At 43.0% G+C, this 25,861-nt stretch overlaps 2 protein-coding genes across 3 annotated transcripts in view; one reads left to right on the top strand and one right to left on the bottom strand.

The window, feature by feature from the left end:
• The window catches only part of LOC109889705 (cadherin-23), a 648,086-nt gene that overhangs the window by 454,465 nt on the left and 167,760 nt on the right, over window positions 1-25,861 (top strand). Inside the window, exons 22-35 of one of the 2 annotated variants that reach the window (XM_031823245.1) lie at window positions 1,854-2,043; window positions 2,399-2,544; window positions 3,002-3,221; window positions 3,576-3,728; window positions 4,931-5,044; window positions 6,297-6,445; window positions 12,377-12,437; window positions 12,870-13,018; window positions 14,110-14,245; window positions 15,369-15,757; window positions 16,054-16,155; window positions 17,262-17,264; window positions 17,476-17,625; window positions 20,897-21,025. In XM_031823245.1, coding sequence (XP_031679105.1) covers window positions 1,854-2,043; window positions 2,399-2,544; window positions 3,002-3,221; window positions 3,576-3,728; window positions 4,931-5,044; window positions 6,297-6,445; window positions 12,377-12,437; window positions 12,870-13,018; window positions 14,110-14,245; window positions 15,369-15,757; window positions 16,054-16,155; window positions 17,262-17,264; window positions 17,476-17,625; window positions 20,897-21,025 — 2,091 coding nt within the window. Of the gene's footprint in view, window positions 1-1,853; window positions 2,044-2,398; window positions 2,545-3,001; window positions 3,222-3,575; window positions 3,729-4,930; window positions 5,045-6,296; window positions 6,446-12,376; window positions 12,438-12,869; window positions 13,019-14,109; window positions 14,246-15,368; window positions 15,758-16,053; window positions 16,156-17,261; window positions 17,265-17,475; window positions 17,626-20,896; window positions 21,026-25,861 lie in introns of those variants that run through there. The other variant, XM_031823244.1, reaches the window with a different exon arrangement.
• The window catches only part of vsir (V-set immunoregulatory receptor), a 57,714-nt gene continuing 41,615 nt past the window's right edge, over window positions 9,763-25,861 (bottom strand). The window contains exon 7 of the mRNA XM_031823248.1: window positions 9,763-9,974. Within this exon, the coding sequence (XP_031679108.1) occupies window positions 9,937-9,974 (38 nt within the window). The 3' untranslated portion in view covers window positions 9,763-9,936. The remainder of the gene's footprint in view (window positions 9,975-25,861) is intronic.

Here is a 25,861-nt window from a genome sequence, read left to right as displayed (position 1 = left end):
ACTCTGAAAAAAACTAGGTTGAATCATGATGTCAGTAATCTTGAGGTAGGAGCTCTAGAAAGACACCAGAGTTCCCAACTTGGAATTCAGAGTTGGATGATATTTTCCCAGTTGGAGCAACATTTTTTCCAGAGTTCCCAGTTGTCTTGACAGCACCATAAATCCAGAGAATGACAGACTTTGATGACAAAGTTATCATCAAGGCAAAGGGTGGCTGCTTTGAAGAATCTAAAATCTCAAATAGATTTAGATTTGTTAAACACTTTTTTTGGTTAACACATGATTCCATATGTGTTATTTCATAGTTTTGATGTCTTCACTATTATTTGACAATGTAGAAAATAGTCAAAATTATGAAAAATCCTTGAATGTGTAGGTAGGTGTGTCCAAACTTGACTGGTACTCTAAAAAAATATTTAGATACAGCTTAATGAATTAACTGTAAACATTAACTCTGTAACCCATTATTAATGTTACAACATCCTCCCCCGATGAACAACTGTGTTCATCTAAATCTCTAAGCTGTGTATTAACTGGAATAGGTCTTCTCAACAAAGTCCCTGAGGCAGTATGAACTGAACATAACATATCTAGGCCATCTCGGCCTGGAAACAGTTCCTCAAACTTCCCTAGTTTATAGGTTTGTCTGGGTGTGTTATATTCACACACTTTCAGTGGGGTGGGCTGTGGTGTGTCACAGCAGTGTGCTGACTTTAGAGCCAGCAAGTAGTCTCTTCACCAGAAGGCCAGCATCCCGGAGTCGCCTCTTCACTGTTGACGTTGAGACTGGTGTTTTGCGGGTACTATTTAATGAAGTTGACAGTTGAGGACTTGTGAGGTGTCTGTTTCTCAGTTGTGCACCTGGGGCCTCCCACTCCTCTTTCTATTCTGGTTAGTGCCAGTTTGCGCTGATCTGAGTACTACACAGCGTTGTACGAGATCTTCAGTTTCTTGGCAATTTCTTGCATGGAATAGCCCTCATTTCTCAGAACAAGAATAGACTGACGAGTATCAGAATAAAGTCCTTTGTTTCTGGACATTTTGAGCCTGTAAACGAACCCACAAACGCTGATGCTCCAGATACTCAACTAGTCTAAAGAAGGCCAGTTTTATTGCTTCTTTAATCAGGACAACAGTTTTCAGCTTTACTAAGATAATTGCAAAATGGTTTTCTAATGCTTGAAGGGGGGATATACACTGCTGTGACAATGACCAAAGAGAATTCTCTCGGGAGGTATGTGATTGAGTTATTCTAAGTTGGGTGAACAAAAGGGCCTGAGTTCTTGTACGTTACCACAATCACACCATGAGTTAATCATGAAACATACACCTCTGCCTTTTCCTAATCTGCATCAAATGCACTCTTCAATGTGCTGCTACTCACAGAATGTTTCAGAGATCTCAAGTTATGATGCTGCGTGCATTTCATCACACGCTTGCAGTCAAACAATCAATAATAATTTTCAACTCTGTGTTTTGTCTGTACTGTGTTCTCTCCGGCAGCGTACCGCACCACAGTGAGACCATCGTTTTTGGGCGAACCACGGTGCCTTGTTTAGTGTGCTCCTGAGTGCGGATATATTGTTCACATCAGTCCAGACGAACCGAAATAAGGGGGAAAACCGTACCAAACCATTTTGGTGTGAAAGGCCCCTAAGACTCATTCCTCCTCTCTCCCCTAAACTCCTTATTTCTTATGCTCTCTTCTCTCTTCCTATCTCTTCTCACTCATTACTTCCTCCTCGCCCTGCCTCCTCCTTCCTTCCTCTCCTCTCCCCCCAACCCCCACCTCTTCTCCACTCTCTCCTCTCCCCACTTCCCCTTCCCCTCACCCCCCTCATAAATCCCCCCAGGTGCTAGCGATAGACCCAGACGATGGGGACAATGGGACAGTGGTGTACAGCATCAGCCCAGAGAACCCCTTCTACACCATCAATAGCAGCACAGGGAAGATCAGGACCAGCGGGGTTGTGCTGGACAGAGAGAGCTCCAACCCCAAAGACACACTGCTCATGAGGACCATCATCGTGTCTGCTGTTGACAGTGAGTCCCAACCTAGGCCAGAACTCTGTCGGTTTGTTGGTCAATCGTTTGGTCAGTCGGTCGGTCGATCTACGTGTCTATTTGTCTGTCTGTTTGGCTGGCTAGCTGTGACTGAGACGTCAGTCTGTCTATTCATGTATTTGTGTGTATGTGTGTCTGTCTGAGGCTGAAGAGTGTGTAAATCTGTCAGCCTATAGCATCAGTATCTAAATTACAGTGGCAGTTTATATGTGAGTCTCAGCAATAACACTGTTTCAACAAAATGTTCTTGCTACTTTAATATTGATGGTGAAATTTTTATTGGTGTTTTGTGCTCTTATAAATGCCGTGTTTGTTCCTCTGGCGCCTCCTCCAGTTGGCAGACCTCCGCTGCGTTCCTCATTCAGCACCACGGTGTACGTCAACCTGCTGGACCTGAATGACAACGACCCCACCTTCCTTAACCTGCCCTTTGTGGCCGAGGTGCCAGAAGGCCTGCCTAGTGGATCCTCTGTGTTCAAGGTTAGCCCACCCTTACAAGATATCATCAGTTGTATCATTCCATGATATGTCATCAATGCATGCCAGTGTGGCAGATTAATCAGATATCATGACAGCGTGTGTGTGTGTGTGTGTGTGTGTGTGTGTGTGTGTGTGTGTGTGTGTGTGTGTGTGTGTGTGTGAAGGCTATAATTGAAGATTTCCTTGGTTTCTGTGTCTGTCTGTCATGTCATCCTCTCACTTCTGCTCACCACACCACTTCCATCTCTCTCTCCCTCTATCTCCCCTCTGTTTCCTATCCACACACCTCTTATTCTTCTCCCCTCTCACCCTAACAACTCCCCTTTCCTCTCCTCCCTCCCTTCCTCTCCTCTTTCTCTCCTCCTCTCCTCTCCCTCCCTGTCCTCTCCCTTCATCCTGTCTCTTTCGCTCCCTCTCCATTCCTTTCCCTCAATCCCTCTCTCCTCTCCTCTCTCAGATCCAGGTGGATGACCCTGATGAGGAGGAGAATGGTATGGTTACCATGGCGCTACAGGTGGGCATGCCACGCCTTGACTTCTATCTCAACAGCACCACGGGCGTGCTGTACTCCACAGCAACGCTGGACCGTGAGCAGATTGGCCTGTACCACCTGAGGATTGTGGGATACGACCAAGGGCAGAACCCACGCACCTCCACCAGCACCCTCACCATCACAGGTATGCAATAGTCAGGGCCCATATTCATAAAGCATCTCAGAGTAGAACTGCTCGTCTAGGATCAGTTTTGCCTTTCAGGATATAATAACTAAGATAGTGGGGACCTGATCCTAGAACACTAAACCTACTTTCAGACGCTATGAAACTTTACACCATGTAAAGATGGATTCAAATCTTGCAGAGATTTTCAGAGTATAACCTTCTGGTCTGAAGCAGATCTTTTAGAAGCGCTGAGAGACTAATGAGAATCTACTAAATGTGTTGCTTGTCTTGTACGCCTACTGAGCATGATTCATGAAAACATGATAACTCAGTCTGTCTGTCTGGCTGTCTTGTCTCTCTGTGTCCCTCAAGTCCTAGATGCCAACGACGAGACCCCCACATTCTTCCCCAAAGTGTACAATGTGTCCCTGCAGGAGAGTGTCCCCAGGGACGATGTGGTGGCTCACCTCAACTGCTTCGACAACGACTCCGGCCTCAACGCTGAGCTCAGCTACTTCATCACAGGTCAGAGGTCAAACTAAAGCCATGGCAGCCACAAATGTGTGTGTGTGTGTGTGTGTGTGTGTGAGTGGTTAGCCAACACGTGTGTGTTTCTAGAGTGGTTGGGCAAGACATAGAGGTGTATTATGTGAATTTCCTACTCCTTGTGTATGTAGTGTACACACATACACAAGGAGTAGGAAACTCACATAATAAACCTCTCTTAGAAAAAAGGGTTCCCAAGGGGTTCTTTGCGGAGGGATATGGTTCTACTAAGAACTGTTTTAATCAGAAGAACCCTTTTTGGAAGACACAGGTTCTTTGTAAGTCAAAGGGTTCTATCCTATCCTGAGAATGGGTTTTTGGAAGAAAGGGTTAATTGATGGTTCTTTGGAAGGAAAGAAGAATTCTTTGGAAGGCAAGTAGGGTTTTACCAATAATAATAATAATAATATTTCCCAGCATGCTATATTGCAGTGATATTTTGAGAAGTGTAAATTGATTGGTTGATACATTTTATGCTACACAAAGATAAATAACATACCATTTTCTAAACTACTCCAATATGTTAGTAATTGGATTTATTACACCCGTTACTGAGATGGTTGTTCCTGTTTAGATGATGGAGGTAGTCTCATTATTCAATCTTCCCTTAACCTAATAGTCATTCTGAATGCAGGTTGCGGGCGATTAACAATTCTACTTGTTGGATACACATCACTTTGCAAGGCAGCTTAATGTGACTTGCAGGCCTGATGTGCCCTGTAAGCCAGGAGATTCCTAACACACCTGTGTTAACATATAACTAGGCCCTCAAAGAAAGGTCTCATATATGTAATGTATTGTCATAAGTCATACAATTTTAAAGGCTACTAAGGCTGGTGGAACTGTTCATAGAGGGTTCTAGGAAGAACCTTTAGATTATAAAATGGTTATTGATAGAACCCTTCATAGAGGGTTCAAGGTAGAACTATATACAGTGGGTTCTTAGAAGAACCGTTTGTAGAGGGTTCTAGATAGAAACCTCTAAAAAGGATTCTACCCAGCACCAAAAAGGGTTCCCCTATTGGGACAAACCGAAGAACCCTGTATGGTTTTACTTAGCACCTTTTCTTCTAAGAGTGTAGTGTGTGTGTGTGCATGCAGACGTGCGTTCATTCATGTGTATAAGTGAATAGCCGAGATTTACATGTAATTTTCCACCATCTGTGTGTTGTGTTCTGCAGGTGGTAACCAGGATGGTAAATTCAGTGTTGGCTTCAGAAATGGTGTGGTCCGGACTGTGGTTGCCCTGGACAGAGAGACACAGGCTGCATACACACTGGTCATCGAGGCTATCGGTGAGTCCTAGCCCTATAAAAGTATTTTTCAGTCCTAGCCCTATACTATTCTTCTTCATCTTTCTTTTTACTCTGTGTATTTAGACCAATTGTATTTGTTCAATTTTGGGCTTGTTTCAGTGTACACATGTTCCGTACGATTTCAAACTTCAAATAAATTGGTTCAAAGCTACAATCATTTTATACATCTGTGAGATTGAGAAGTGAGAAGGGATGCGTGCAAGTCTTCATTGATGTAAAGTGTTGTCTCAGTTTCTTTTCATCATCTTACCAAAGAGAGAACAATAAGGTCTCTGCATCCCAAATGCAACACTATTCCCTATGTGCTGCACTACTTTTCACCAGGGCCCATAGGGCTCTGGTTCAATGGTGTGAACTTTGTAAGGAATAGGCTGCCATTTGTGGGATGCAGCCAAGGTTTGAGGTTTCCTGTTGTTGTTTTTCTTGAAACTTTTAAGTACATCTGAGTTGTTCTGGGGTGTCTCTGTGTGCTGATACGATTGTTCAGACACTTCACTGTGTGTATACACTGAGTATACGAAACATTAGAAACACCTTCCTAAAATTGACTCCAATGCTTCCCACAGTTGTGTCAAGTGTGTCATTTGGGTGGGGGGCCATTATTGATACACACAGGAAACTGTTGAGCTGTTGCAGTTCTTGACACAAACCGGTGCGCCTGGTACCTACTACCATACCCCGTTCAAAGGCACTTAAATATTTTGTCTTGCCCATTCACCCTCAAGGCTTGAAAATCCTTCTTTAACCTATCTCATCCACTTCATCTACGCTGATAGAAGTGGATTTCACACGTGATATCAATAAGGGACCATAGCATACACATGGTCAGTCTATGTCATAGAAAGAGCAGGTGTTCTTAATGTTTTATATACTAATTTAGGTGTGGAGAGGGGAAGAGAGAGGGGGGAGAAGAAGAGGGGGAGAGAAGATGAGGGATTGAGAAAAGAAGAGAGTACACATGTCATTACCTCAGGAGGGATTGAAGGGATTGGTTTCTAATGTATGATTTTAATGATTAGATTATACAGTTGGTTTTATTTGCAAAGATCTTGACTTACTTTAGTTGAAATGCAACCAATGAATGCATTGTAAGTTGTGAAATTATTGAAATGTAATAAAAATGTAGTTGTGTCATAAAAAAACATAAAAATATGTTCAATGGCCCAGTTTCTCAGAAACTGACAGACACATACACACAGTGTTGTAATGTGTGAATGTGTGTCTCCCTCAGACAATGGTCCATCAGGCAGCAGGAGGACAGGCACAGCCACAGTGTTTGTAAAAGTACTGGATGTGAACGACAACAGACCCATCTTCCTCCAGAACAGCTACGAGACCAGCATACTAGAGAATGTCCCCATAGGAACCAGCATCCTGCAGGTACCCAAGCAGGCTGAAACACACACACACACACACAGATAGATGCATGTTCTTAATTTAATCACCCTGTTGCATCAGAACTTTCCTGCAATGCAATTTGATTTGAAGATTTAAAAAGGCTTCTGTAATTTGTCATGTAAAATAATGTAAATGTATAAACCTATACAAAAATGTCCATGAATCATAATCTGCATAATAATTCCCATTTCCTATTCTCCTGCTGTAGCAAACTGGCTCAAATAAATGTTCACCTTTTGTTGCTTTACAGCCTGAAATGAAAACACATTAAAACGTGACTTTATTTACACACACTAACCCACAATATTCAAGTGGAAAAAAATGAGTAACAAGTAACACAGTAAAGTAACACAGTAAAATACCGTATTTGGATAAGTGAAACCCCCCCCTTAGAATTGCAATTGCAAACTTGCTGAGGAAAAACTAACCACCTTCCAGATCACAAATCAAGCTAATTCGCTTTCATCTGTAATCAATTGTAGTGACTTTGATTAGTTCAGAATAAAAGCAGCTATTCATGGAGGACTCAAATCAAAGTGCAATTCAAAGCAAAGAATCCACTACGGGTGGATCAAAAGTTGTGTAAATGCACAGGTCAGGGGATGGATATAAAACTATTTCAAAGGTTTTGTCTATCACTCAGAACACAGTTAAGACCATTATTAAGAAGTGGAAGGCGTATGGCACCACCCAGACCCTGCATAGATCAGGCCGTCCCTCCAAACTAGATGACCGGGCAAGGAGGAGACTGATCAGAGAGGCTACCAAGAAGCCAATGGTGACTTTGAAGAAGCTTCAGGCCTTTATGGTAAATACTAGTGCATGTGACCACAATATCACAAGCGCTCCACAAATCTGGCCTCTATGGGAGGGTGGCAAGAAAAAAAAACACTCCTCAAAAAAAGCCACATTGGGTCTTGTTTGAGCTTTGCCAAAAAGTACCTTGTAGATTTCGAGGCCATGTGTCAAAATGTGCTGTGGTTAGATGAGACCAAAATTGAACTTTTTGGTCTGAACGTAAAACGATACATCTTTCCACCCAAAGAACACCATGCCTACAGTAAAGAAGCATGGCGGTGGCAGCATCCTGTTGTGGGGGTGTTTCTCTTCAGCAGGGACAGCAGCACTTGTCAGGATAGAAGGGAAAATTGACAGTGCAAAATACCAACACATTTTTGAGGAGAACCAGCAGCTCTCTGCCATGAAGTTGAAAATGAAAGTTGAAGATGGTTCATGTTTCAACATGACAATGACCCAAAGCACACCGCCAAAGCAACCGTACAGTGGCTGAAGTACAAGAAGGTGAACGTTCTTGAGTGGTCTAGTCAGAGCCCAGTCCTTGAGCAGTCACCATGCAATTTGACTGAGCTTGCACACTTCTGCAAGGAAGAATGGGCAAATATTGCACAGTCTAGGTGTGCAAGGTTAGTAGAAACATGTTCAAAGAGTGTAATGACTGTAATTTAAGAAAAAGGTTCTTAAAAAGTGTTCACTTGTCCAAATAGGGTATTTTACTGTTTTAATTGTAATGAATGTTCAGAGTTCTTTTGATTTTTTTCCCACTTCGATATTGTGGGATACTGTGTGTAAATAAAGCTGGGAAAAAGTCTGATTTCATGTGTTTTCATTTCAGGCTGAAAGGCAACAAAAGTTGAACAGGGGTGGTGACTTTCTATATATATACACACACACACACACACGACACACACACACACACACACACACACACACACACACACACACACACACACACACACACACACACACACACACACACACAGTGATGTAAAGTATTTAAGTACAAATACTTTAAAGTACGACTTAGCTTGTTATGTGGGGTATCTGTACTTTACTATTTATATTTTGTACAATGGACTTACTGAAAAGCTTAGTGACTTTCAACCTGCCAATATCATAGGATGCCACCTTTCCAACAAGTCAGTTCGTCAATTGTCTGCCCCGCTAGAGCTGCCCTGGTCAACTGTAAGTGCTGTTATTGTGAAGTGGAAACGTCTAGGAGCAACAAAGGCTCAGCTGCAAAGTGGTAATCCACACAAACTCACAGAACAGGGCCGATGTGGCAGTCTGACAGACTAATCTAGGTTTGGTGGATGCCAGGAGAATGCTACCTGCCCCAATGCATAGTGCCAACTGTAAGGTTTGGTGGCGGAGGAACAATTGTCTGGGGCATTTTTTCATGTTTTGGGCTAGGCTCCTTAGTTCCAGTGAAGGTAAATCTAAACACTACAGCATAAAATGAAATTCTAGATGATTCTGTCCTTCCAAATTTGTGGCAACAGTTTGGGGAAGGTGCTTACCTGTTTCAGCATGACAATGCCCCTGTGCACAAAGTGAGGTCCATACAGAAATGGTTTGTCGAGATCTGTGTGGAAGAACTTGACTGGCCTGCACAAAGCCCTGACATCAACCCTATCTAACACCTTTGGGATGAATTGGAATGCCAACTGTGAGCCAGGCCTAATCACCCAACATCAGTGCCTGACCTCACTATTGCTCTTGTGGTTGAATGGAAGCCAGTCCCTGCAGCAATGTTCCAACATCTAGAAGAGTGGAGGCTGCTGTACCAGAGGGACCAACTCCAAATTAATGCCCATGATTATGGAATGAGATGTTGGATGATATGGTTGGATGGTGTTGGATACTTTGGTCATGTAGTGTTATACCCAGCATAGCATAGTTTTTTTTTCTTTCATTACATAGCCAGGGCAGAATTTGACAAGTTCTAGCAACGGGCACTGCTGCGTTTTTTTCATGACTGTGTGTGTGGACCATTTGAAATCCTTAGTAATTCAGACACTGAGGAACTTGAAGGTCTCGACCCGCTCCACGACAGCATGCTCGCCCCCCTTTTCCTGTAGTCTATGATCAGCTCCTTGGTCTTCCTGACATTGAGGGAAAGGTTGTTGATCTGGCACCACACTGCCAGGTTAATGGCCTCCTCCCTGTAGGCTTTCTCATCATTGCCAGTGATAAGGCCTACCACCATTGCATCATCAGCAACTTGATGGTGTTTTCAGAGGGTTCACCACCTGGGGCCAGCCTGTCAGGAAGTCCAGGATCCAGGTGCAGAGGGAGGTGTTCAGTCCCAAGGTCCCAAGCTTGATGACGAGCTTGGAGGGCACTATGGAGTTGAATGCTGATCTGTAGTCAATGAAAAGCATTCTCACATAGGTATTCCTCTTATTTAGGTGGGTGAGGGCTGTGTGGAGTGCAATTGAGATTGTGTCATCTATGTATCTGTTGGGGTGGTGTGCAAATTGAAGTGGGTCTACGGTGTCTGGGATGATGGAGTTGATGTGTACCGTTAACCAGCCTTTCAAAGCACTTCATGATTACAGATTTGAGTGCTACACAGCAGTACAGGGGAGGGGAAGAGGGAGATGGGGAGGCTGTAGAGGTTGAACTGTAGTGGTGGCTCTGTGAAGTAGGTGAATTAGATGTTGACCGCTGGATCACTGTTGGTGTTTGTTGTGTTCACGGTCGCCAAGTTCTGGAAGGGAAAGGCATGAGAATGAGGTTAGCTGAGAAGTGTGTGGACATCTGTGTGTGTGTGTGTGTGTGTGTGTGTGTGTGTGTGTGTGTGTGTGTGCTCAGGCACACAGCAGGTCTCTTGATATGAAATGTCTTGCCTTATTGGCAAGCCAAATCAAGTTGATTTAGGCCTATTTAGTAGGGGTTATTACCATCATACTCTGAAGGAGTTTCAACACACACACACACACACACACACACACACACACACATGGTGATTCCAAAGCTTCAGCTGTTTGGCTATTACAAGCTTTGCATGGTAATCAAACGTGCATTTACCACACACACACACACACACACACACACACCTGGCAATTTTACCGATTGGGTAGCTATTACATTAATGACTACACAACAGTCGCTGCTTGACAGGGTTTCTGCAATGTAATACAAATTGGCTTTCTCAAAATACACCCCCCCCAAAATATTATACCCAACCCCCCCACCCGCTATACCCCCCTCATTCCTTCTGCCCCCCTCCCTTGCACAATAGCATTTGTAAGTGTCATAGTCTTTAATTCGATGAGGATCGTGCCTTATCAGTTTAAGGGGAAACACATTGGAACGTTAAATTATTCTTAAAACAAAATGACAGTGAAGCTGTGTGGAAAGGTCACTGGAGCATCCATCGTCTCGTTTACCTTCTCACACACACACACACACACTCACACACAAACACACACACAAGATATTGAATCGAAGCTCTCTTACAGTATAGACATACCCACACACACTTGCCACCTGTAACACACACTACTCTACCAAGTGTTCACACTATTCTACCTCTATCTCTCCAGTTTTGCTCTTTTCTGCTTCTTGTACTGTTAGAGTCTAAAGCAAATGTAATATTCATACTCAGGGAGAAAGAGATCACCATTCTCCCTACACTGCAACAAATCCTATCTCTGTGGGTCTAAAATCAATAAGTAAATAATCCAGTTCAGTTAATTTCCTCAAGATTAGTTAACAATCAGTAAATAGTATCACAGTTTTATGCCGTTTTTCTCTCTTTGTGTGGTCTCTCCATGTGTTTCATCCACCCATTACTATCCAATTCCCTATACATTTCTCTATTCTCTTCATCTGTAGGCTAACTGATGTGAGCACCACAAAGGACAAACACGCACAAACAAACCACAAACTCCAGAGAGTTCAGACATCTTCCACTGTCCAACATCCACTCTCTCTCTCACATTGACTGTGACTCCATACTTAGATGTATACACACACACACACACACACACACACTCCCACTTGGGCATAACACATATAAACAAACCAACACATGTAACCACATCAGCAAACAAACATATACTTCATAAACACATTTACACATTTTATATACACACACACTAGAATATTCTCTAACTTCTTCAGTCACTTCCAGTATCAACTTTTCTCCCTTACTCTGCTTCTTTGAGAGAGTGTTAGGGAACACACAGGGAAGAAAGAGGGGACAGAGAGCTGGGAGAGCCTAAAACAATGGGCTCAATTTCCAACACCGTATACGAGCACTAACACTGCAAATACTTACAATCACAACATCTAAGCTTAGCTAACACGGACTGGGATGTTCTGCACGACTTTTATAGCCAAAGTGTTGCGTTCCACTGTGTAATATCCTATTCATCACTCAACATTCTGACCCCCCACTCTCTTTTCTCCTGTTTACCCCTCTCCTCCTCTTTCTCTTCTCCTCTCCACATCTCTTAATAAAGCTAATGAGACTGAAGCAGGGCTCCTCTCTTCTCTACAATCTTGTCCCTGACATCCTTGGAGAGCTCTTTGGTCTTGGCCATGGTGCAGAGTTTGGAATCTGATTGATTGATTGCTTCTGTGGACAGATGTCTTTTATACAGGTAACAAACTGAGATTAGGAGCACTCCCTTTAAGAGTGTGCTCCTAATCTCAGCTCTTTACCTGTATAAAAGACACCTGGGAGCCAGAAATCTTTCTGGTTGAGAGGGGGTCAAATACTTATTTCCCTCATTACAATGCAAATCAATTTATAAAATTTTTGACATGCGTTTTTCTGGATTTTTGTTGTTGTTATTCTGTCTCTCACTGTTCAAATAAACCTACCATTAAAATTATAGACTGATCAGGTCTTTGTCAGTGGGCAAACGTACAAAATCAGCAGGGGATCAGAATTTTTTTTCTCCCTCACTGTAGGTACATTTGAATGTCAGCGTGTGTGTCGGTGGGCATGCATGTGTTTGTGTGCGAGTGTGTAAATGTTTATGTAGCTATGTAGGCCTATTCATGTGGTTTCAAGTCGCTGTGATTGTAAATGAGTATAATGGCTGCATATGGCTGTGCTATAAATATGCGTTAAGTTTTATTCTGTATTTGTATGTGCAGGTGCAGGCCACAGATGCAGACCAGGGCGAGAACGGCAGGGTTTTGTACAAGATCCTCTCTGGTGAGTACAACTTCCCAGTCGCCAGGTGGAGATACTTTTCACACTTGCTCGCACCAAAACAAGTACACACAAAAGACTGTTAACAACAACCCTGCACGCTAATCATACCCTGCATGCATAATCATAACAGTTTATTTGAAGTCATACTGTATTAGCCATTTGAAAGCTCAATGATACATTTACAAAATGCAGTATCAAATTACTGTTGGTAATATTCTAGTATTAATATTTGAATCTATACCAATACCCTCATGACCATCCTGCACATGATCACTCTTAACCCGCAGCTAACATCTCTCTTCCCATGTCTCCCTCTCCAACCCTTTCTCCCCCCACCCCATCCCACTCTTTCTGTCTCTTTCTCTGCCCCCCCCCCACCCCCCTCTGTATGTGTGTGTCTCCCTATCTCTCTCTCTCTGTCTGCATGTGTAGGAAACAGTAAAAGTCTGTTTAGCATCAATGAGCTCTCGGGGCTCGTGACGCGGGGCCAGAGGGCTCTGGACAGAGAGAGCAGCAGCTCCCACGTGCTAGAGGTAGAGGCCTACAACAGAGACCAAGGCAGGATGAGGAGCTCCGTACGGGTAAGTAGAGTAGGAGGGAAGACAGTGTAACGAATCTCTTCGTTGTCTGAGGAGTAGTAGGAAGGATCGGACCAATATGCAAGGTAAGTGTCCATGTTCATTTATTAGACTGAACACACAAAACAAAATAACAAAGCGAATGGAAGAAACGAAACATAAGGTAACATAACATAATGTAAGGTGACATACACTAAACAGAAAACAACTACCCACCACTCAAGGGCGAAACCAGGCTGCCTCAATCAGAGACAACGATTGACAGCTGCCTCTGATTGGGAACCATACCAGGCCAAAAACAGAACTACAAAACATAGAACAAAAACATTGAATGCCCACCCCAACTCACGCCCTGACCAAACTAAAACAGAGACATAAAAATTTAACTAAGGTCAGGACGTGACAGACAGGGTCGGGAGACAGGACAGGGCTGGATAATGAGCTCCGTACGAGTGAGGATGGGGAAGGAGGATACAGGGGAGGGTAGTGGGAGACTGGGTAGAGGACAGAGGAGGGGAAGGGAGGGGACAGGGCAGGGCAGGTGAGGAGCTCCGTACGAGTGAGGATGGAAGGAGGATACAGGGGAGGGTAGTGGGAGACTGGGTAGAGGACAGAGGAGGGGAAGGGAGGGTACAGGGCTGGAGGTGAGGAGCTCCAGACGGGTGTGAATTGAAAAGGGATGGGGAGGAGAGGGGACAGGGCTAGAGGTGGAGGCCCACAAATAGGGACCAGGGCAGGATGAGAAGCTTTGTACGGGTGAGGCAGGAGATAGGGGAGGAAGAGGGGATGGGGAAGGAGGTGGGAAGAGGCGATATGGCAGAACATAGAAGAGGAGACTGTTGGGGTCATACATCAGGGAGGAAAAGGGAGAGGATATGTGGCAGGATTCAGAAAATAACAAAGGAGAGAGATGGTTGTGTATTGGGAGATGAGAGGGTGTGGGACAGAACATATTAGAGTATAGGGCTGGAGTAGAGTATGGGGCAAAAGGGAGAGAGCTGTTGGGGTATAACACAAAGGGCACCTGTAAACTTGTGAGTAGTTGTCCAGTTATACTTCATTGAGTCTCAGTCCCTCTGTCTTCCTACCTACAGGTGATAGTGTATGTGGAAGACGCCAACGACGAGCCACCAGTGTTCACCCAACAGCAGTACAACCGCCTGGGCCTAAGGGAGACCGCTGGCATTGGCACCTCTGTCATCGTAGTCCGAGCCACAGACCCCGACACCGGTGGGTGTTGCGGTGTAACATAATGTACTACAGTACCCATAGCCCTCTGTACAAGCTGGTATTATTGATAATAAATACAGTGTAATGTACATACATATACATACTAGTATTGATTGATAAAGAGACAAGACAACATTATGTCAGCATCAGAACATCTTTACTAAAATAAAACGGAATATGCTGTACAGAGCATTATGGGTACTGTAGTACATCATGGTACAGGGGTGTCCCTCAGTAAGCCAATGAAGTGGGGTGTTAGAAGGCTCTCCCCGCCTCCATAGTTATTGGTGTTATATGACTCTCATACAGCTTTTATGCTGAGTTGTATTGTTCTGTCTGAAACTGGCATTTAGCTGAGCGTCATTAATCTGAGTGGCCTTTAACCATCTACTTCCGCTATTCTGTGTGGGCTTCCTCTATTCACTTCCCGTCCTGTAATGTGTTGCACAAACACTGTGTGGGAGAACTGTTGCTGTGATGTTGACAGTCACCAAACACTACAACTTTGGTCTTCATCCTCTGAGGACATAATTATGTCATATCCTGCCCACATGTCATGGAAAGTTGGAAATGTCTCTTTGTTAGAGCAGAATATAGATTTTTGGGTATATTGTGGTTGGACATTTTAGATAGGTGTGTATAGCAACAATGCATGGCTACGTACTCAGTTTTAGTGTAAGAGTTGTTTGAAAAGACCTCCTGAAATTTTAGCCTGGGTGAGATGGAGTTTTGGCCTGCCTGGTGACATCAGTAGTAGTTAATAAACCAATAAGAAAGAGAGTTCCAAACCTCTGCCAATAACAACTAGTTTTCAGTTTTGCCCTCTCCACTCAGACCACTCCCAGACAGCCCTAGCAAAAGTCTTGCTTGAGAAATTGCTCTTGCTAAGAAGCCATTTGTGTTACTTTTTGAGCATTTTAATTGAAAACAATCACAGGAATGTACTTAATTGTTACCCAGAAATGATTTCATATTGAGATAAAAAACATCTGCATTGGGCCTTAAAGAAAAAATACATTTTGTTTGTTCACTTGTTTTGCATCCCTTCTCCAAACCTCCTTCCCTTTACACCTTGCCCTGCAACTCCCACACCTCCTCCCTGTCTTCCCACCCCTCCATCCAGGTGATGGCGGGGCGGTGGCCTATGCCCTCGTCTCCGGGTCCGACCATAAGTTCGATGTGGACGTGAGCACGGGCCTGGTGACCACTGTAGACTACCTAGACTACGAGACCAAGACCAGCTACCTGATGAACGTGTCGGCTACTAACCAGGCACCGCCGTTCCACCGTGGCTTCTGCACGGTCTACGTGACCTTACTTAATGAGCTGGACGAGGCAGTGGCATTCTTCTCGGCGGGCTACGAGGTGTCACTCCTAGAGAACATCGCCACGGGAACGGAGGTGGTGCAGGTACAGGCGCAGTCGGCGGACAACCTCAACCAGCTGTCGTATCGCTTCGACCCGGACACATCGCCAGCCGCCCTCACCCTTTTCAAGATTGACAGTATCACAGTGAGTCGGTGGACAGGATAGGGTGTAACACCATAATAGCATTTTTCCCTCTTAGTCCATTTAAATTCAGGAAATAACTACAAATCCGATTACAAGTTTCCATTGAAAATAATTGTTCCTGAATTGACTGAATTGAAATTGAATTGATCCCCATCCCTGCTGGATACTGTACTCTGCTCAAAATAGAATTATACTGTATATTTCAAACTAGGATAAATCAGGTTGTTTGTTCATGTGTTTTACTTCTTCTCTCCCTCTCTTTTTCCTTCTCTCTCCATTTATCTGTCCATCCGCAGGGTCGTATCACAGTCACAGGGCTGCTAGACAGAGAGAAGGGGGATATCTACACCCTGACTGTAGTGGCCGACGATGGGGGACCAAAAAAAGACTCCACTGTGGTACGGCAGTCACTTATTTCTTTTAATCTTTCATTTTTTTCTTTATTTTCTCCTTTCTTCTTGTTTTGACATTATTTGCTTGTAAATGTTTATTCCCTGTTGTCAGAGATAGGCAGTATTTCTGTTATATGTATTTGAAATAGGTATTTGAATGACTTTTAAGTATTTTTAAATTTTTGTATTTCACTGGCCTGAACTACAATCCAATGTGTTTTGTAACAAGATCATTTTGAGACATGTCATTTAAAAAAGTATATTAAAATACTGTACTTTTCCATTCCATTTTCTTAAGCGGTTCACAATTTTCAAATCAAATCCAATTCTATTTGTCATGTGCCAAAAACAACAATGTTGTTCACTGTGAAACGCTTACAATGCAGTTTTAAGAAAATAGATTTAAGAAAATATTTACTATTTACCAATATTTACAAATATTTAAATAAACAAGTAAGAACAAAAAAAAGAACACAATAAATGAACAATTGCGTGGCCCCTTTTCACACTGCAAGTCTGATGGCACTATGGTGTGATAAGAGTGTCTGGTAAATGACCAGAATGTTAATATAAATATTAACACTTGCAAAGCAAGCTGGGCATTATTCTAAAGAGCTCTGCCCCCAAAACAAGGCCAATAATCATTTTTACATAAACATTTACATTTAGGTAATTGTGACTTATAGTCGTTGCATTCAACTAAAGTAGATAAACAACCACATATCACAGTCTGTTACCACATCACAGTCTATCACATGGTTACCTTAACTGAGAATGTTGTTGTGGTGAAGGCATATACTTGCAAATGTATATTGTATTTTGAAAATATCAAAATACCTCAAATAATTATATTGTGATTATAGGAATGTGATTGTAATTATAACACACTTTGCAGAAGTATTTTAAATTGCATTTTGATACATTGGTCTTTAGAGTATTTTGTCATTTTAACAAGAAAGTATCTTTGCCCATCTCTGCCCGTTGTCAGGTCTCACCTGTTTTCAATAATGAACCATGTAACAATTTGTTTAATCTATTCTGTTGTAGAAAATGTCAGTTAATGACAATCTTTGTTTTCACCTCGTTACTGCTATCTCATGGGGGAATTGCAGAAGGTATGTGTTGCTTTCCGTCTTCAGTCTGGAGAACTGCCTTAAAGTTTTAATGAAAAGCTTAATTAAGTGTGTGTACGTATGTGTCACAAATGTACTTTAATTATTTTTAAACAGCATACCGTGTTAATCAAACTAAAATCAAAAGGTATGTAGCATTCCATCCTCATTGTTAATGGCAATCTCTCATTGGTTGTGTCTATGCATGTGGCAGGTGTCAATCACCATACTGGATGAGAATGACAACAGTCCCGAGTTTGATATCACATCTGATTCGTCGGTGGACATTCCAGAGAACACGCCCATCGGGAAGAGAGTGGCTGTGGTGCTGGGGCGCGACAAAGATGCTGGGAATAATGCACTGGTTAGAGAGAGAGAGAGACTTTTGACTTTTTGTTCTGCATACTCACCTTGCCCTCTACCCCATGATACAAAACAACATCACACATCACGATAACCAAAACCTCACCACTTCTACAACTGTATATCTAACCCATCTTCCCCAGTTATATAGACGGCCTCCCCGACACACCATATCTCCTTAAACATCGCCATACTTTTGATCATTTTATAGAACTCAAATTCCACCGTAAGGCGCACAGAGATCCCATTAAATCATAGTAAAGGGTATGTTATCCCCCCACCTGTGATCCTGTTCCTCCTTAGCCAAATAGGTAACTTTGCCTCAGCAAACAGAAAATTCAACAACACATTGGCCTTTTCCTTATTCGAATACCTGTACCCCATTATAAACATGCCAACAGTAAACTCCACCCCCAACCTCTCACACAGACATTCCAAAAGAGACATTAATGGCATTAACCTGGCGCACACAGAAAACACATAATACACAGTTTCACTCATGACACAGAAAGGACTCCCCCTGTCTGACTCCCAGATCGACCAGGGCTCCATGTAGAATCCTCCACTGGAGGTCCCCTGACCTCTTTCTTACTGGGAGTTTGTAGAGCCTCCTCCATCTAAAACCAACCATACCCCCTACCATACCCCCTACCACCGCCTTCACTCCTGACAGGCTCCAAATGTTCCTCACCTTAATGCAGAGGTTGTAGATGACTTTACTACCTCCCACCCCCCCAAACTTCCACCGGCTCAGAGTGTTAAAGTGCAAAGAGTCCTCCATACCCCCTTGCCAGTCCCCAGTCTCTGCCGTCACCTGCTGTGGTGGAAACATTGGTGGACCCTCCCCATTTGGCCTATCAAACACCCCCCTTACCGGTACAGTTAGTGCCTCCTTGACTTCCCCCAGGAATCTCTCCAGCAGCCTAAGATATGTTAGTCCTGTTTGTTGTGCCAGGACTTCCGGGGTTTTCCCACCCCTCCTCCCCCGCAGCTCATCGGCAACTATCCTACCCCAACTCACTCACGCAACACGCAAAAGAAGTCCACTGGGATTCCATCGACCCCGGTGCATGGCTGGGGGACATCTGGGTTGCGGCCTCTGCCAGTACATGAGCCAATAGGGGAATGTCCATTTCATCCCTCTGTGCCAGAGAGAGCTTAGGGAGTTATGCAAACAAAACCTGAGCACATATTGGATCTCACAGCTCTGCCCTATACAACTCAGTATAAAACTCCACAGTCCGCTCCCGCATCTCCCCCACCACAGAGGTCCCCCGCCCATCCGACAGCCGCAGACAATGCATACCGTTTGCTTCACCACTCTGTCTTTCCAAACAAAGAAGAAGGGCAATGTCCCTGAGCATGGAGAACCTAGCTCTTACAAGTGCTCCCTTTGCTTTAACCTGGAAAAAACTGCCCAGGCCCCTACGTAAATTCAGCAAAATTAGCCTTGCCCAAACCAGCTCTACCTCCACTTCACTGAAACTACACTCGAGTTCCCCCAATACTCTACTATAGCCTCTAAGGATGGGAGAGCTGTATTCTGATGACAGAAAATACACATTTTGATATTTCCACATCCCACCATTGACTCAGAGATTCATTACTCATCTCTTCGCTGCCCCCACCAAAAAGTGGGGAAACCTGATCAAAAAGAGGCATCTTGTAAGAGCTTTAATTTAACTTCCAATAGGATGCCTGCCAATAGCCCTGGTGAAATAAATAGCCGAGCTATGGTTATGTGGTGATCCGAAAAACCCACCGGGAGAATGGTAGTGCCCAACAGCCTATTGATCTGATGTAAAACTGATCGAGTTGCGCTGCACTCACCCTAGCACCAAAGACCTTCACCCATGTATACTGTCTTGTGTTGGGATGTCAAGTTCTCCAAACATCCACTAGGTCAAACTGCTTAAGGATGTCCCTTAACACTCCCTCTGAGCCTGAATGAGGCTCCTCCCCATTTCTAGATTTCATAAAATCCATCATACAGTTCCAGTCCCCGCCGACCACCAGCGTCTCCTCAGGCGGCTACCTGTGAGAGTTCCTGTCTAAGACACCAAAACAGAAGCGCCATCTCTCTCCCTGTGTTAGTCACATACACATTTATAAGGACAAAACCACCGTTGTTAATTGTTGTTTTTACTACAAGCAGTCTACTCGTACACACTTCCTTTGAGGAGCACATTTCTACGGCCAAACCCGGTGCAAAAAGGACTGCCACCCCTGCACTAATATTTGTTCTATGGCTCAGCACCCTTGACCCTTTCCACCAGAACCCCCAATCGACTTCATTCACCACATCACTATGCGTCTCTTGCAGAAACAATACCTGTACTTTTTTTGGTTTTACATAATTCACCCAACATAGTCCTTTCCTCCTCTTTCCCTCATCTCTGGTGCCATTTATTTTAAGAGAGCCTACCCGAAGAGTCGACATAAGAAGTGGGAGAACAGCCAGCAAAGAAACAGACCAATAGCAAAGCTCAAAAAGCCCCATGCCTGAAAAAAAATATGAATCTAAAAAGCGTCTGAAGGTAGACCCTCACGCACAGTTGTGACCCACTTTCTCAACCTAAAGCGTTTCCATGCCCCTCATTTTTCATAGCGTGTTGTACTGATCTCATAAACTTTCCCAGATGGAACTTTGTCTGTTTCCTCACCTTGTACTTTGACCTCTGCCTGACTGGCTGTCAGCTCTGGACCCATTGAGGTGGAGTCTGAAAAGAAAGCCTCCTCATCGTCCTCAGACTCGCCTTCCTGCTCCTTCTCATCTCCCATCCTGACCACCTGCCCTTTCTTTCTAGTCAGAGCCTCCCCCCAGCACCAGATGAAGGTTCCTTAGGGCCTTTGACCACACCAACCTCTCCCCTCCCACCTCCTTTATTCTCCCCCTTTTTCCTCTCACGCTTGACACCCTCTTCCACCGCCCATAGTCTCTTGCCTCTCCCCACTACACTCTCCTCATCCATTAGCATAACCTGACAAGGCCCAGCCTCATCTACACCACCATCCATGACATGACTAGACCCATCCTCATCTGCGCCACATTCCATAGCATGACCGCATGATCGTGCACCCTTCAAACCCCGGTAAAAAAAACTCTGTCCTCTCCCTCCCTAACTAAGAAAAAAAAACTGCGGGTACCGCTAAACTAACAGTGTGTTAACCCTCCACCACAGAATATTTAAAGAAAAGACCTAGGAAATGGGGGGGGGGGGGGCTCAAGCAAGCCTTGTTGAACTATTTTCTGCTCTTTGTCTCTCTCTCAGGTGAACTTCAGTCTGGTGGCAGGGAACATGCAGGATGTGTTTGAGATCCGGACAGTGAACCACACCAATGGAGAGATCTATGTCAACTCCCCTCTGGACCGAGAGTCTGTTGACCGCTACCTGCTCAAGGTTAGACACCTGGGTCATATCCATTTTATGTATTTATTTATTTGATTTTAACCTTTATTTAACTAGGCAAGTCAGTTAGAACTAATTCTAATTTACAATGACAGCCTACCAAAAGGCAAAAGGCCTCCTGCCTTTAAGGGGATAAAAAATATATATATACAGTTGAAGTCAGAAGTTTACATACACTTAGGTTGGAGTCATAAAAACTTGTTTTTCAACCACTCAACAAATTTCTTGTTAACAAAACTATAATTTTGGCAAGTCGGTTAGGACATCTACTTTGTGCATGACACAAGTCATTTGTCCAACAATTGTTTACAAACAGATTATTTCACTCATAATTCACTGTATCACAATTCCAGTGGGTCAGAAGTTTATATACACTAAGTTGACTGTGCCTCTAAACAGCTTGGAAAATTCCAGAAAATTATTTCATGGCTTTAGAAGCTTCTGATAGGCTAATTGACATAATTTGAGTCAATTGGAGGTTTACTTGTGGATGTATTTCAAGGCCTAACTTCAAATCATGGGAAAATCACAAAAAAATCAGCCAAGACCTCAGAAAAACATTTGTAGACCTCCACAAGTCTGGTTCATCCTTGGGAGCAATTTCCAAATGCCTGAAGGTACCACACGTTCATCTATACAAACAATTAGGACGCAAGTATGAACACAATGGGATCATACCGCCGTCATACCGCTCAGGAAGGAGACGTGTTCTGTCTCCTAGAGATGAATGTGCGAAAAGTTCAAATCAATCCCAGAACAACCTTGTGAAGATGCTGGAGGAAAGGTACAAAAGTATCTATATCAACATAACCTATATCGACATAACCCGCCATAAAAAAGCCAGACTACGGTTTGCAACTGCACATGGGGCAGAGATCATACTTTTCAGAGAAATGTCCTCTGGTCTGATGAAACAAAAATGGAACTGTTTGGCCATAACGACCATCGTTATGTTTGGAGGAAAAAGGGGGAGGCTTGCAAGCCAAAGAATACCATCCCAACCGTGAAGCACGGGGGTGGCAGCATCATGTTGTGGGGGTGCTTTGCTGCAGGAGGGACTGGTGAACTTCACAAAAAAGATGGCATCATGAGCCGGGAAAATTATGTGGATACATTGAAGCAACATCTCAAGACTCAAGTTAAAGCTTGGTCGCAAATGAGTCTTCCAAATGGGAAATGACTCCAAGCATACTTCCAAAGTTGTGGCAAAATGGCTTAAGGACAACAAAGTCAAGGTATTGAAGTGGCAAGCAAAGCCTTGACCTCAATCCCATTGAAGATTTGTGGGAAGAACTGAAAAAGCGTGTGCGAGCAAGGAGGCCTACAAACCTGACTCAGTTACATCATCTACACCAAATTAGGCAGAACTGAAAAAGCATGTGCGAACAAGGAGGTCAGTTACATCAGCTCTGTCAGGAGGAATGTGCCAAAATTCACCCAACTTATTGTGGGAAGCTTGTGGAAGTCTACTCGAAATGTTTGACCCAAGTTAAACATTTTAAAGGCAATGCTACAAAATACTAATTGAGTGTATCTTTTTGAGTGTAACTTCTGACCCAATGGGAATGTGATGAAAGAAATAAAAGCTGAAATAAATCATTCTCTCTACTATTATTCTTATATTTCACATTCTTACAATAAAGTGGTGATTCTAACTGACCTAAGACAGGGAATTTTTTACTAGGATTAAATGTCAGGAATTGTGAAAAACTGAGTTTAAATGTATTTGGCTAAGGTGTATGTAAACTTCCGACATCAACTGTAGATTTTGGACAAAACACACATCACAACAATAGAGACAACACAACACTACATAAAGAGAGACCTAAGACAAAACATAGCAAGGCAGCAACACATGGTTGAACATGGTTCAAACACAACATGACAACAACATGGTTGCAACACAACATGGTAGCAGCACAAAACATGGCACAAATATTATTGGGTGCAGACAACAGCACAAAGAGCAAGAAGGTAGAGACAGCAATACATCACTCAATGCAGCCCCAACTGTCAGTAAGAGTGTCCATGATTGAGTCTTTGGATGAAGAGATTGAGATAAAACTGTCCAGTTTGTATGTTTGTTGCAGCTCGTTCCAGTCGCTAGCTGCAACGAACTGAAAAGAGGAGCGACCCAGGGATGTGTGTGCTTTGGGGACATTTAACAAAATGTAACTGGCAGAACTGGTGTTGTATGTGGAGGATGAGGGCTGCAGTAGATATCTCAGATAGGAGTTGAGTGAGGCCTAAGAGAGTTTAATAAATAAGCATCAACCAGTGGGTCTTGCGACGGGTATACAGAGATGACCAGTATACAGAGGAGTATAGAGTGCAGTGATGTGTCCTATACGGTGCATTGGTGACAAATCTGATGGCCTAATGGTAAAGAACATCTAGCCGCTTGTGAGCGCTCTTACCTGCCGATCTTTAAATTATGTCCCCACAATCTAGCATGGGAAGGATGGTCATCTGTGTTCAGAACAAGGTTAAGGGTAGAGAAAGCTTGTTGGTCACTAAGAAAGCTTTGTGGTAGATCATCTGCATATAAATGGATTAGAGACCTTCCTACTGCCTGAGCTATGTTGTTGATGTAAATTAAGAAGAGAGTTGGGTTTAGGACTGAGCCTTGGGGTACTCCCTTGGTGACAGGCAGTGGTTAAGACTGCAGATTTTCAGACTTTATATACTGCACTCTTTGAGAGAGGTAGTTAGCAAACCAGGCCAAAGACCCTTCAGAGACACCAATACTCCTTAGTCGGCCCATAAGAATGGAATGGTCTACGATATCAAAAGCCTTGGCCAAGTCAATAAAAATAGCAGCACAACATTGCTTAGAATCAAGGGCAATGGTGACATCATTGAGGTTGCAGTGACACATCCATAACCTGAGCGGAAACCAGATTACATACCAGAGAGAATACTGTAGACATCAAGAAAGCCAGTCAGTTGATTATTGACAAGTTTTCCAACACTTTTGAAAAACAGGGCAAAATAGAATTAAGGCACACTGAAGCAAAACAGTGCTTCAGATCATCCCTTCATGTTAGTCTGTTTTCTTCCATTTTGTGCCTACTAAACGCTTCCCTGGCCTCAATGTTACACTGGCACATGTTCAGGCTTCTTAGTTAGGAACCATAAGAAAAGTATTTGTACTCAAGCTACATAGGATGGAAATTAAATATTATTTTACAGCACAAACACATGAAGAGTTTATTTCCAAAACGCTATATCCACCAATTCTTCACATTTGTGTTTTTTCATCAGAAATTATTGCTTCGTGTGAGTAAAATTATGAATGTTCTCAGATTTTTCTTATTCATAGATTTTAGGTGTGTAAGAAAATTAGTTTTTTTGCAAAACGCTATATATCCATTGTTATCTGGATGTAATGTTTGTATACTGTATATTTGACAGTGATATGTTATCTGGATGTAATGTTTGTATACTGTATATTTGACAGTGATATGTGGTTGTCTCACCTAGCTATCCAAAGATGAATGCACTTACTTGATAAGAGCATCTAATAAAAGACGAAAATGTCAAGTCTAAATGTTTTACATACAGATAACATATTACTGTACTACATTTTTTAAATATAATTATTTCTCTCAGAGTGAGGCGGATAAATAGCATTTTGCAAAAAAACATTATTATCTGTCTCTCTGAAATTAAACCATTAAGTGATATATTTAAAAAAAAAAACATCTGACTGTCATTGAACAACCTCATACCATAATTAGATAGTGAAAAAACAGAAATCTCTTTCATAATTTCTTACATTTCTTACACAGTGCATAGGGAAAGTATTCAGAGCCCTTGACTTTTTCCACATTTTTAAGTCTCCCATCAATCTACACACAATACACCCTAATGGCAAAGTGAAAACAGCTATTTTGAAATGTTTGCAAATGTATGAAAAGGAGTCTATGGCAATTTTTAGAGACTACCTCTGACACTGCCTGAAATAGAGATCCTGGATGGCGGTCCCTCTGTAGAGCTTTGCGGTCAAGGAGCTTTGCGGTGAAGTGCAATTGAGATTGCATCATCTGTGGATTTGTTGGGGTAGTATGCGAATTGGAACGTGTCTAGGGTGTCTGGGATGATGTGTCATGACTAGCCTTTCAAAACACTTCATAATTGCAGATGTGAGTGCTTCAGGGCAATAGTTATTTAGGCTGGTTACCTTTTGAGCTCTTGGGAACAGGGACAAAGGTGGTCAGTTTGAAACATGTCAGGATTACAGACTGGGACAAGGAGAGATTTAAATGTCTGTGAAGCCACTTGCCAGCTGGTCTGTGCATGCTTTGAGAACGCGTCCTGGTATAGCATTTGCCTTGTGATTTTTAACCTGTTAAAAGGATTGGCCCCTTTTTTTTTTTTTTTTTAAATGACATACCGAAATCGAACTGCCTGTAGCTCAGGCCCTGAAGCAAGAATATGCATTTTCCTGGTACCATTTGAAAGGAAACACTTTGAAGTTTATGGAATTGTGAAAGGAAAGTAGGAGAATGTAACACATTAGATCTGGTAAAAGATAATACAAAGAAAAAAACTACAGTTTTACATTTTTTGTATCATCATCTTTGAAATGCAAGAGCAATGGCCATAATATATTATACCAGCCCAGGTGCAATTTAGATTTGGCCACTAGATGGCAGCAGTGCATATGCAATGTTTTAGACTGATCCAATGAACCATTGCCTTTCTGTGAGACACAGAATAGGTGAATGGATGATCTCTGCATGTGTGGTTCTCACCGTGAAGCATGGAGGAGGATGTGTGATTGTGTGGGGGTGCTTTGCTTTATTTGACCAAGAAGGAGAGTGG

The sequence above is a fragment of the Oncorhynchus kisutch genome, linkage group LG4 (genome assembly GCF_002021735.2).
Source record: "Oncorhynchus kisutch isolate 150728-3 linkage group LG4, Okis_V2, whole genome shotgun sequence".
NCBI lineage: Eukaryota > Metazoa > Chordata > Actinopteri > Salmoniformes > Salmonidae > Oncorhynchus > Oncorhynchus kisutch.
The sequence above is the reverse complement of the archived record's forward strand: the minus strand, read 5'-3'. Positions and strand labels throughout refer to the sequence as shown.